This window comes from Melopsittacus undulatus, chromosome 4 (genome assembly GCF_012275295.1).
Source record: "Melopsittacus undulatus isolate bMelUnd1 chromosome 4, bMelUnd1.mat.Z, whole genome shotgun sequence".
In the NCBI taxonomy this organism is placed as follows: Eukaryota; Metazoa; Chordata; class Aves; order Psittaciformes; family Psittaculidae; genus Melopsittacus; species Melopsittacus undulatus.
The window spans coordinates 28,290,414-28,304,087 of NC_047530.1; the positions used below are offsets into that span (position 1 = coordinate 28,290,414).

At 40.9% G+C, this 13,674-nt stretch overlaps 1 protein-coding gene across 2 annotated transcripts in view; it reads left to right on the top strand.

Annotated features, from left to right (window-relative positions):
- The window catches only part of BTBD7 (BTB domain containing 7), a 59,544-nt gene that overhangs the window by 19,939 nt on the left and 25,931 nt on the right, over positions 1–13,674 (top strand). For both annotated transcript variants that reach the window (XM_013129178.3, XM_005149517.4), the window contains exons 2-3: positions 2,142–2,327; positions 10,970–12,049. In XM_013129178.3, the coding sequence (XP_012984632.1) occupies positions 2,246–2,327; positions 10,970–12,049 (1,162 nt within the window). In that variant the 5' untranslated portion in view covers positions 2,142–2,245. The remainder of the gene's footprint in view (positions 1–2,141; positions 2,328–10,969; positions 12,050–13,674) is intronic.

The window sequence follows — 13,674 nt, forward strand, 5'->3', positions numbered from 1 at the left end:
GAGTTGGCAAACTGAAAGGTGACTCTTACCTCCACAGAGCTTGTACTGAAAATAGCTAATTCCATCTGGAAATGAACAGCACATTTAAGCAACATATTCTGTGGGTACACAATTCATTTGGAGTCTTGCTGTTTTAATGATTTTTTTTTTTTTTACCTTGAATCTATGGAGCTCTTCATATATGGAGAAGAGGTCTGCATCCATATGGATTTGGCTGTCTTGAAGTAGATAGTTTATTTCTGCACAAGGAAGAAAATGAGTACATGCACTGGTTAAGACTGAACCAATCCAGCAGCTTGTGTTTGCTGAGAACATGTACTGGTGTTTGGTGATGTGATGCTGCCTATTGTGTGCGTGCACTTATTGTAACTTCATTCTGAGCAGGTTTGCTATTCGTATAAGAAGGTGCTTTAATTTTCGGTTTCCTGAAATATTACAAGCTGAATCTGCACAGGGACAAGTTTGACAAAGCATCGGGTCATGTGCAATTGAGGAGACATTGCCAACTAGCTAGGGAGGTGAGGCGTGGGAGCTCCCCCTTGCTGCAGCTGCAAGCCTGTAGGTTGGCTTGTATAACACCAGGAAATACGCTATGTTGTTAATGTTGTGTCTCCTGCCTTAGCAGCATTAAGGTAATGATCGGCAAGCTGCAGCTCTGCAGGACAGACCTGGGCTACATGCTCTCTAGAGCTGATTTTGCCTGCACATAACGTCTAGTGTGAGGTAGTATGGTTTCTTTTTGACAGCATATGATGTTGTAGACCACAAATGCTGAGAGGCCTGATTTTAGGAGTCTTATTCAAAGACATCAGATGGGGAAATCATGCACTCAGTCATGCTTCCACAATGCTCCAGTTCCATGTCTCTCATCTTTTCACATGCCCACATCTATAAGCCAGGTTTCCAAACCTTTCTCTACTCATCCTCCTCATGTGTCCAGTGCTTGAGCCCTGGAGCACTTGTTTGGCTTCCCGCTGTGCCTGTAGCAATTTGCAGCCTTCTTCTTCCTGGCCTGTCTCACACTTTCTGCTCCCCAGGATCTGCTTTGCATACTGCATCTGTGACTAAGAGGCCAGGTGTGCCTCTCCACTTAGAGTCATATCTCATCTCCCCAGCATCACAGTAACTCCTTCTGAACTCCTCATGCCAGAAATAGCAGGGAAAAGAAATTGGAACAGTGCTGCAGCTTGCTTTCAGACACACACTCTTGCATGGCATGCTCTTGTCCAATTTAACATTTCCTGAGAAAGGAGATAGAGTTGGGAGCATATAGCAAATACAGGTACACCAGTGACAACATGGTGGAACTTAGTTACATACTCACAGTATTGAGTGGAGTCTAAGTATTTCTTGGTGTAGACATTACCTTGGTATAACTCTGATATCTTTGTGTTTTGAATGTGTGTTCAGTTGACAGTAGGCGGTTCTTTCACTGTGTTAACTTTGCAGTATTCATAATTTAACATTGCTAATATAAAACCAAATTAGAATGTGCTTCTTGTATGTTTAACAATTCCTGTTCATATTTCTACAGGATTTACTTCTTAGGACGTTTTCAAATGCCTAATGAGACTGTAGATGAATGCTTAAGTGCTCTATTTTTACTATTATAAGCCTAATTGTAGATACTAGTCTAAACTTGAAAAGTAACACTGAATGAGAGCTATGTGAATGATATGAAATCAAAATGCAGCTGAAAGCAGTAATGGTGTTATAGCTTCCAGTGGGATTGGTTTATTCTGCTTTCTCAGCCAGTATATTTCAATCTGTGGATTTTATAAGAGTATGTAAACATATCAGTATGTATAAAAAAAATGTTTCTTGGTATAGTTAAGGGAGCATATTTAGACCAACTCCTACTTGAAGATTTCTTAGCTAAAAGTCTGATAGCCTTCCTGTTTCTTGTTGTAGTTTTTCATGTTGAATTGTGAATGGTTGGAAAAACTACAAATTATTTTTTTGAGGGGAAAAAAAGTGTTTATCTTTTTAATCCTTCAAGGAAAAATCTATATTGGAAATGTTTGTGCTTTTAACTCATGAAAATACTATGTTCTGGGGACTTGAGTTTATTTTATCCAAATCACATAATACCTACTAAAAACATAAATGTGAGTAAACTTATTAATGTGTTTGTTTTTCAGAAATGGAGGAACAGAATGCTGGACCTGGGACTCAAGATTTATAAAGGATTATGGGATTATACATTGAAGAGCCAGCAGGCGGAATGCCTGAGTGACTGAAGAAAATGGGTGCTAATGCATCTAACTACCCTCACTCGTGTTCCCCAAGGGTAGGGGGAAATTCACAGGCACAACAGACATTCATAGGTAATTTTTCAGTTATCTTGTCACTTACATAAATGACTTGATGGCGTACACACTGGATTTGATTTGCTTGCAGTTATGCTATGCAGAGCTTTTATTTTCTAGGTCACCAGTTTGAATCCATTCAAGCTCAGTCATGCATGAAATTCAGTACTGTCCATCTGTTTTGCCTATGTATGCAATGAGTTGATTGCCACTTGCTAGTAAACAAATGCCAGGTTATTTAAATAAAGTGGGTCTTTTTAATAACCAAACCATGACTGCTAGTTTTCCCAGATCAAGAGCAGTAGCTATCTGTTAATACTGTTGGCCATTTTCTACTCTTCCTCAAATTTTCTGTGAAACTATTGGAGCATAGAAAATGCTTGATCATCAGTATTCATCATAGTATTGGCATTGTGTCTCATATGAGTGAATTACTTCCTTATTGCTAGAAGGATCTCTGATAAGGAGCTTGTTACAGTAACAGTCTTGAAGATAACTTTTTCTGATGTCCTTTTCCTGTTCCTGTAAATGGAGAATGGAGGTACTTATTGTCCTAACAGTATTATTTATAAGTAAGTATCTTGCTTAACTGTAAATAAGTTGAAGTGCCCTTAAAGTATCTTCTTATCCCAGTCGTAACTGGGGCAGGTATTACGTTTATGTGCTTTTTAGTCTAGTGCAGAAAAACATCAGTGTAGAACTAAGTACTGTCAAGCTATAAATAATACAGAGTTATGTGATGAATCTAAAAGAAGGCAGTTTTTAAGAAGATAAATCTTGCTTAAAGAAACCTCCAACCCTGACAGCCTGAAGAATGATCTTAGCAGTGAATAACATAAATACTTCATAAACACTTTTCTTTTATGCCTTGGCTTGCAACTGAAAAAGTAGTTTATTGATATTCAGTGTTACTTCTTTTCTTAATCACCACTGAAAGCACAGTGGTATCCTTAGCACAGAAAAAATTTACTTACTTTGTGACTTTTCTCTTGTCTCAGCGTTTCTGACACTTTTAACTTTCGGAGGTCTGAGTAAGACAGCCCACAGACTGTTACATGTAAAGACCTGTGCTCTGGGCTAAAAATTCTGTATGTGGTGTTATAGCATATCAAGGAAGAACTTTAACGCTAACATCTTTGATATCCATGCTGTGAAGTCCCACTTAAGGCTGTATGTATTTTCAGTGTATATCATAATTAACAGCAGTAAAAGGTTTGCCCAGTTCATATACACACATACATATATATACTTTGTAAAAAATGACAGCCACAACATTTTTATTACATGTATTCATGTTTTATCTTCCTCTATCTTGAATGAAGCTAAATCCTTAGACCTGAAAACAGGCAGATCTGCATGCTGAAACACTATTTGAGTAGGTTTAAAGAGGAGGAAGTTCCAAAGCTTCAATAAAATTCCAAAAAACACTTTTTCTTTGGTATGTGGAAGGTTTTGTTGATGCTCTTCATCGTTCAGTTCGAAATAAAAAGCCATTATGTCATGATGCATTTACTGATCATAGAACAGTTTGGGTTGGGGGGACCTGTTGTGCTTTAAACCCAGCTGGTAATTCAGAACCATGCAACTGATCACTTGCCCCCTTTTTCCCCCCCACTCCCGGAGGGATAGGGAGGAGAGTCGAAAGAATGTAACTCCCACGGATTGAGTTAAGAACAGCCCAGTAACTAAGGTGTAACACAAAACACTACTGCTACCACCAGTGATAATAATGGTAATAGAAATAACAAGGGAAGAGAATACAACTGCTCACCACCTGCCGACTGATACTGAGCCCAGCCAGAGCAATGATCATGCCCTTCTGGGTAACTGCCCCCAGTTTATATGCTGGGCATGATATGCTGCGGTATGGAATACCCTTTTGGCTAGTTTGGGTCAGGTGTCCTGTTTCTGCTTCCTCACAACTTTCCCTCCTCCCTGGCAGAGCATGAGATTCAAAAAGTCCTTGGTCAGAGTAAACATTACTGAGCAACAACTAAACCCATCAGTTTTATTAGCATTGTTCCCAGGCTGAAAGTCAAAACCACAGCACTGCACCGGCTACTAAGTAGGAGAAAAATGAGTGCTACTGCTGAACCCAGGACAGAACCATAAAGGTCATCTAGTTCCAAACCCCTCCCATGGGCAGGGATACCTCACCTTAGACCATGTCGCCCAAGGCTCTGCCCAACCTGTCCTTGAACACTGCCAGGAATGGGGCAGCCATAGCTTCTCTGTGAAACCTCTTCCAATGTCTCACCACCCTCATTGTGAAGGATCGATTCCTAATATCTGATCTAGTCTGCCCTCATTCAGTTTAAAGCTATTTCCCCTTGTCCTACATGCTCTTATAAAATGTCCCTCTCCAAATTTCTTGTAGGCCCCCTTACAAATACAAACCTACTTTTATTTTAGAAAAGGCTTCACTAGTCATCTCCTTGCCATTTTGTCTACAGCATTCAGGAGGAGGATTTCACACCATTTTCTAGGGTGGTACATCTGTTCAAGATGTTTATTAAATAGAGCTCTGTAATTAGATTTTAAAATGTGTAGGCATGCAGAGGACTAGACAGATCCCATTATACATTGTCAAATGCCCAAGTAGTTTCTCTTGGCAGTCATATGTTTCTTGTAAATATTTATCTTTTCAGTGCTAGATATGGTCTAGGGGCATGAAGTAGCTGTTGCTTTTTAACAGTATTTAATAGATCCGTGCCTTTTAGTGTAGAAGTGGGGAATAAATTTATTTTTCCTACTTGTAATCCTGCTGCCTTATGAAGGAATTACAGGCAGGTCAAAAAGAGGCTCTTACAAATTCTTTCTTTGAGGGGTAGGGAGCCACTGGCTGCTTTGAACCCAGAGAGGCTATGCTGGTGCCTCTCTACTTCTGCCTCTAGCAAAAAGCAGTTGTGTGGTGGCACTTCTATAGCAGTGTTTTGTGTACTTGTAAGGGTTATTAGCAATGTGTACAGTACTTCTGAAGTTAAATCTTGTAAGTAGCACAGGGCACAAAAAGGTTTGAATGATGTTTTATTATCTTGCAGCAATTCACATGCAAGTAATACCTCACAGCAGCCTTCAGGGAAGAAACAAAATGAGACTTGTGGTGTCCTAGTTTTTCTTTAGTGGAATCTAAGCAAATATGCTGCATACTCAAAATTGCCATTAGAGTCTGTAATACTTCGTGAAATGAGCTGGCATGGTCTCCTGGAGCAGAATCTATCATTATAGGTTGATCAAAGCATAGTTATGCTTTTATTGTGAAATGTAATCGATACTTTTAAATGGAGCAGAAATTCTAGGCTTGTCTCTATCAGCAGGAGACTGAATCTATTTTCCTATTATGATAAACTGAATCTACTTTCTTATTATAATACCTAGTATATCATGTGGAAGGAATTTTTATGGTGGATTTTGCAGCATACCCCTTTATTGAAATTGTCTTGAGTTACTGCTGTTCTCTTCATTTAAAATGATATAATTTTTTTTTTACGTCTTGAAATTACAGTATGATTGATAACACGTTGCCTGATCAAGCAAAATTTGATGTAGCATGAATAAAATAGTTAGAGGTCTTTCTTCAAAGAATGTGAAGTTACTTCCCAAAGTTTCCACTAATAGATGAATCATAAAATCATTGTGTTGCATGATATGGGGGGAATTTTAATTAGCTTGGCAGAAAAGCCAGCATATGAAGTTACTTAGAATTATTGAGGCTTAAATAATAAAAAAATTTAAAGAAATCTTCAATAACTACAGTTGCTGCATTCTCAAATACAACTTTGTCTTGCTCCTGTGTCTTTTGAAGTTCAAGAAATACTCAGCTGAAATATGGTAACTAAAAGCACTGCGTTTTGACAGACTGGTCTGTAGCATTGCTGTCAAAATAGCATCCCATCAAATCTGCCTGAAACAAATGGAATTGAGCAGTGATAGATGGAGTTACAAAAAGCCCCTGAAACTTGTAATTGGATGTGTGTTGAATAATGAAGCTATAAGTGTACTGATGGAAGCAAGTTAGCTATTCCTAACAGAAAGTGGACAAACACTACTTCAGATCAAGCTGCCATTGTTATCAATCTGTATACCATTTGCAAATGTTTTCCTCTGGTTTCTCTTTTGTGTGGAAGTAGTAGCTAGGTTTGTGTACTTATTTTTCCTTTTTCTGTCATATCTGAGGTTTTTCACCATCTGACTTAGAGAGAAAATTCCCACTTAGAGAAAAAATAGTCCCGCTGACTATTACCCACTTCTAGTGATCCATGTGGGTGCTAGTGATACAGATAGCAGTAGCCTGGAGAACATAAAGAAGAACACCAAAGCCCTGGGAGAGGTGGTTAGGGGCTCTGGAGCTCAGATTGTCTTTTTGTAAATTCTCCAGGATACAGGGGAGGATATTAGGAAAGCTAAGAGAATTGACCAGGTTAATAAATGGTTAGAAGGGTGGTACCGTAGTCAGGGGTTTGGGCATCTTGAACATGGGAACCAAGTTAGTAGGCCATGTTTACTGGAGGCTGGTGGAGCTGATCTGTCAAAGAAGGGGAAGAGCAGTTTTGGTAGAGATCAGACTGGTCAAGGATGCTTTAAACTAGATGTGTTGGGGGAGAGGGGCATCATTCCATGCCAACACACCCCATCAGTTGCCAGCACCTATAATAAATGCTTGGAACAATGTAGATATTCCAGCTGCTGCAGACAATGCGCTGGATTCATTTGGAGCTTGGCTCAGGTGCCTCTATACAAACACCCGTAGTATCAGAAACAAACAAGAGGAATTAGAGATGTGTGCACATATATGAGGGTATAATATAATAGGCATCACAGAAACATTGTGGGATGGCTCCTATGACTGGAGTGTTGGAATGGAAGGTTACAGGCTTTTTAGGAAGGACAGGCCTGGCAGGCGGGGAGGGCGAGTTGTTATTTGTGTTAGGGATAGGCTGGAGAGTATGGAACTCTGTCTGGGAACAGGTGAGCAGTCAACAGAAAGTTTGTGGGTCATGTTTAAAGGGAGAACAGCAATGGGAGACATTACTGTGGGGATCTGTTACAGACCACCTGATCAAGAGGAATCTGTGGATGAAGCACTTCAGCGAGAGATAGGAACAGCCTCACGCTTGCAGGCCCTTGTATTCATGGGAGACTTCAACCACCCTGATATCTGTTGGAGCAATGGTACTGCCAGGCACAAGCAATCCAGGAGGTTCCTTGATTGTGCAGAAGACAGCTTCCTTCTGCAAATAATAGAGGAGCTGACAAGGAGAGGTGCTATGCTTGACCTCGTGCTCACCAACAGGGAAGGGCTCACTGGGAATGTGATGCTCAAGGACAGCCTTGCATGCAGCGATCATGAGATGGTCAAATTCGAGATCCTCAGGACAGTGAGAAGAGCATGCAGCAAGCTCACTGCCCTGGACATCAAGAGAGCAGACTTTGGCCTCTTTGAGAACCTGCTTATTAAGGTTCCATGGGATATAGCCCTAGAGGGCAGGGGGGCCCAAGACTTTTGGTTAATATTCAAGGATCAACTACTGCAAGCTCAGGAGTGTTGCATCCCGACCAGAAGGAAGTGCAGCAGGAGGGCCAGGAGACCTCCTTGGATGGATAAGGAGCTGCTGAGGGAAATTCAAAGGAAAAAAGAGAGTTATAAAAGGTGGAAGCAAGGACAGGTGGCCTGGGATGAATACAGGGATGTTATCTGGGAAACTAGGGACCAGGTTAGGAAAGCTAAGGTCCAGTTAGACCTAAACTTGGCTAGGGATGTTAAGGATAAGAGGAGGGGATTCTGTAGGTACGTACTGAATAAAAAACAGACTAGGGTCAATGCAGGCTCCCTCCAGAAGCTATCAGAAGAACTGGCTACTCTGGATTTGGAGAAGGCTGAGGTTCTTAATGACTTCTTTGCCTCAGTCTTCACTGGTAAATACTCTGACCACACCACCCAAGTCTTGGAAGGCAAACACAGGGACTGTGAGAATGAAGACTTTGGGCCCACTGTACGGGAGGATCTGGTTCGAGACCACTTTAAGAACCTGGACATAGACAAGTCCATGGGACCTGATGAAATCCATCCACGGGTCCTGAAGGAGCTGGCAAAAGAAGTTGCAAAGCCACTGGCCATCATATTTGAAAAATCATGGCAGACAGGTGAAGTTCCCGACGATTGGAAAAAGGGAAATATAACCCCCATTTTCAAGAAGGGGAAAATGGATGACCCAGGGAATTACAGACCAGTCAGTCTCACCTCTGTGCCTGGCAAAATCTGGGAGCAGATTCTTCTGGAAGGCATGCTAGGGCACATGAAAAACAACAAGGTGCTTGGTGACAGCCAGCATGGCTTTACTAGGGGGAAATCCTGCCTGACCAATGTGGTGGTTTTCTGTGATGGGGCTACAGAACTGATGGACAAGGGTAGAGCAGTTGACATCATCTACCTAGACTTGTGCAGAGCGTTTGACACTGTCCCGTACGACGTCCGTGTCTCTAAATTGGAGAGACATCAATTTGATAGGTGGACCACTTGGTGGATAAAGAACTGGCTGGATGGCTGCATGTAAAGATTTGTGGTCAATGGCTCAATGTCCAGCTGGAGACCAGTAATGAGTGGTGTTCCTCAGGGATCGGTGCTGGGACCAGTCTTGTTCAACATCTTTGTTGCTGACATGGACAGTGGGATTGAGTGCGCCCTCAGCAAGTTTGCCGATGGCACCAAGCTGTGTGGTTCGGTTGTGATTCGGTTGATATGCTGGAGGAAGGAATGCCATCCAGAGGGACCTTGACAATCTGATGAGATAGGCTGATGCCAAGTGCCATGCTAAGTGCAAGGTCCTCCACCTGGGTGGGAGCAATCCCAGGCACAGCTACAGGTGGGCAGAGAAGAGCTTCAGAGCAGCCCTGTGGAGAAGGACTTGGGGGTGTTGGTTGATGAGAAGATGATCATGAGCTGGCAGTGTGCACTTGCAGTCCAGAAAGCCAACCGTATTCTGGGCTGCATCAAGAGGAGCGTGACCAGCAGGTCGAAGGACATGATCCTGCCCTTTTACTCTGCTCTCGTGAGCCCTCACTTGGAGTATTGTGTTCAGTTCTGGTGTCCTCAACATAAAAAGGACATGGAAATGTTAGAACAAGTCCAGAGGAGGGCCACAAGGATGATCAGGGGACTGGAGCACCTCCCGTAGGAAGACAGGCTGAGAAAGTTGGGGCTGTTCAGCCTGGAGAAGAGAAGGCTGCATGGAGACCTCATAGCAGCCTTCCAGTATCTGAAAGGGGGCTGTAGGAATGCTGGGGATGGACTCTTCATTAAAGCCTGTAGTGATAGAACAAGGGGTGATTGGTTCAAACTTAAACAGGGGAAGTTTAGACTGGATATAAGGAGGAAGTTCTTTACTGTAAGGGTGGTGAGGTACTGGAATGGGTTGCCCAGGGAGGTTGTGAATGCTCCATCCCTGGCAGTGTTCAAGACCTGGTTGGACAGAGCCTTGGGTGTCTTGGTTTTGTATGAGGTGTCCCTGCTCATGGCAGGGGTTTGGAGCTGTATCTTAAGGTCCTTTCCAACACTAACTATTCTTAGATTCTATGATTCTAAATAAAGATAGAGAAAAAACCCTTTAATGTCAGTGTCGTGCTTCTGTTGAAACTATATTTTTAACTACTTTTTTTTTAGAAAAATTTTACTTCAGCTTTCCATTACTTCTAGAAATTCAGATTCTAATTCCTCTTTTTGTTAATAAATTGTTATCAGTGCTACAGTATAGTGTCTCGTTTCAAACTGGCAATCAGTAGAGTTTCATTTGGCAGAACAGGGAGGGTGTGTGACACAGATAAGTGAAGGGGAATCCGCTTTTCATTTTATGACATGTTTGGCACATAACTTCCCTCTAAATGATTTTTGAGAGGTAAAATAATTGTGTGCTTTGATTGTATAATGCTCTGTTCAAAGAATAGCTTTAACAATATAGCAGAATTTCCATTTTCCACATTCTTTTGAATGAGGTGTAGACACAAAATCGGTATCTGTAGTTCTGTGGAAAGGAGCCCATTTTGTGTGTTTGACTCATGGAATTACCTGATTATCATATGACACAATTCTAACTTTCTTATTAAATTTGTGTTGAAAATGTATTTATTGTTCTCATTTTCGCTGAATGTTTTCATACAGTGGTTTTGTGTTGGTGTTTTTTTTTTCTTGTCACTTATCCTAACTCTCTGACACCAGGGATGTTTTTATTGTTTAAATAACACTTAATGCTAGAAGAACAGAATTTGAAAAAGCACTTTGAAGGAGCAGATGCTACTATTTAACTGAGATTATTTAAGTTTTAAAAAAGGCTTTATTTTTCACTTCCTATAGGTAGCACAGTGGCGCTTGTAACATTCTGACCATGGTGTTCTCTTCCTGCTTAGATAAGCCTACCATGTGCTACAAAGTAACATCATCTGCTTGGTTCTTAAAATTGAGTGCATTAAAAAAAAGCTTATAGATGAAGAAAAAAATAATTCTTAATGAGTAGAAAGGGCTTCAGTCAGGTTTCCAACTTGATGAATTATTTCATCTCAGAAGGAAAAACTGTTACTTGCAGAGATATTGATGGACTGCTTATGTCTTATGGCCCTTCCTTTAAACGTAATTTATAAATGTTTTCAATTTTCCTTTTTACCTTCAGGGACATCATCTTACTCTCATCAAGGTTATGGCTGTGAATCAAAGCTCTATAGCCTTGACCATGGCCATGAGAAACCTCAAGACAAGAAAAAGAAAACCTCTGGCCTTGCCACCCTCAAAAAGAAATTCATTAAGCGTCGGAAGTCTAGCAGGTCTGCTGACCATGCGAAGCAGATGCGCGAGCTCCTCTCAGGCTGGGATGTCAGAGATGTTAATGCATTAGTAGAAGAATATGAGGGGACGTCAGCCTTAAAGGAACTTTATCTGCAAGCTAATTTAGCAAGACCAGAAGCCAGAACGCTACAAAAAGACATGGCTGAACTTTATCAGTACAAATATTGCACTGATGTAGACTTAATATTTCAAGAAACTTGTTTTCCTGTGCATCGTGCGATACTAGCAGCAAGATGTCCATTTTTTAAAACGCTGCTTTCTTCCTCACCAGAGTATGGAGCAGAAATAATAATGGATATTAACACAGCTGGCATAGATATGCCCATGTTTTCTGCTTTGTTACACTACCTTTATACAGGCGAGTTTGGAATGGAGGATTCAAGATTCCAGAATGTTGATATCCTTGTGCAGCTTAGTGAAGAATTTGGAACACCAAATTCATTAGATGTTGACATGCGTGCACTCTTTGATTACATGTGCTACTACGATGTGGTTCTTAGCTTTTCATCCAACTCTGACTTAGTTGAAACTTTTGGTGGAAGTCAGAACTGTCTAGATGAAGAGCTCAGAGCTCACAAAGCTGTTATTTCATCACGATCTCCATTTTTTCGTCACCTGCTGCAGAGGAGGATAAGAACTGGTGAAGAAATCACAGACCGAACTCTACGAACTCCAACTAGAATTATATTGGATGAATCTATCATACCAAAAAAATATGCTAAGGTCATTTTGAACTGTATGTATACAGATGTGGTGGACCTCTCAGTTTTGCACTCCAGTCCTTCAGTGGGCAGTTTAAGTGAAGTTCAAGCTCTTGTAGCAGGAAAAGTAAACATGACTAGGGCTGAAGAAGCTATGGAGCTTTATCACATAGCACTGTTCTTGGAGTTCAACATGCTTGCACAAGGTACGTCATACTGTCCTTGCTATAAAATATATGACCCTACAGACCAATTTCTTAGCTGTTTTGCAGTGTTAAGTATGTCTATTGAGTATTGCTGTCAAGGGCTGACAATTCCTAGAACAGCTTATTTTCCATTTGTAGAGAACTGTGTTGTAGATAATCCGTCTGTGTTTTCTAGGGACAGAAGAAATGCCATGTGAGAGCTTTTAATTGTATTACACATTATTATTGAAGCATGCTACTTAAGTCAGATATGTATAACTGGTACTGATATTTCTGTTATGTACTTCAATCTATAATCCATTTTTTGGGTGTAAATGATGGGGGGGTACAAGAGATCCTTGTTGAGAGGAAGTAATATGTAGATGTGTTATGAAGTGCCCCTATGTGATGTAAACTTGAATGATTATTTCTGTTGTTTGTGTTAAAGAGGGTACACCAGGCTTGCAGTCCTGTGTTTAGAAAGTAAATTTAAACAGCTTAATTACACTAGTCCTGTGTTTTTAGTATCTTCTATTTGATTTACAGAACTGAAAGCAGTGGCAGTTGTTATTGTAAGACGTAAAGCTTAGAAATTTTAATTTCTGTCCATTATTCTTGAGGGTCACTCAAATCTTGATAACATATTTCCTGTACATGGAGTCTGGCCAGGGTTATTACAGCCTCTGGTGAGGTGGTGCAACACTGATTAGGGAACTAAAAATACCTCTTGTGGTGGCAGGAGCTTTATTTGCTGTTTCATCTGTTGGCGTTTCAACTATTTAGTGGCCATGTTCTACGTAATGGGATACGCACCTTCTTCAGGCCTTGCTAGTGGGGGATTGGAATTTTACTTTTGAGCCGAACGGCTTGCCAGTACCTCAGCAGCAAGCTTGGGTGGCTGGAACCAGTGAGTCCAGCAGTGTGGACTCGGTCTTGGTGGCCCTCTAGTTGAACCAGAGATGCAGCATTTTGGGGGTGGTCACTGGGAGGAGGTAGAGGGATGCAGTGGCCTTCAGATGTCTGGTCTTCTTTCCTTGTGTCTGACCATAGAAGTGGTGAGCTGTGGGGAGGTTGTTTATACATAGGGGAGAAATGCAATAAAATCAGGCCAAGACTGAAATTTATTGTATTATTAAATATAGCAAATGTAAATTTGGTAACCCTTTAGATGATGAAATTTTAGACTTTAATGGGAATTAATGATGATTTTACAAATCACTGCTGCATTCCCTAGCTACAGGAGAAAGCAGTAAACAATCTGTAGAAAATCTGTATGCCAGTTAAGTCAGTATCTAATAATCTAATACTCAGTTTGCTGAGTTCATGTTTAGGTCATTTGTACTCTGCTGACACTGAAGGATTGTTCTGGTATCATCTTATAATGAAAATTAAAAGAAAACTTATTTGATCCGGGAAGAGTATCATCAGATACCAGGTTGGAAAGGACCTTAGGAATCATGTGGTCCATCCTTGCTAAGCAGAGCTTGACATAGACTAGATGGTCCAGCATCCTGTCAGGTCTACTCTTAGATGTGTCCAGCTTTGGGGAATCCACAACTTCCCTAGGGAGATTATTCCAATGGATGATTTTTTTCATTATGAGAAATTTTCCTCATGTCCAACTGGTATCTCCCCATCAGTAACTT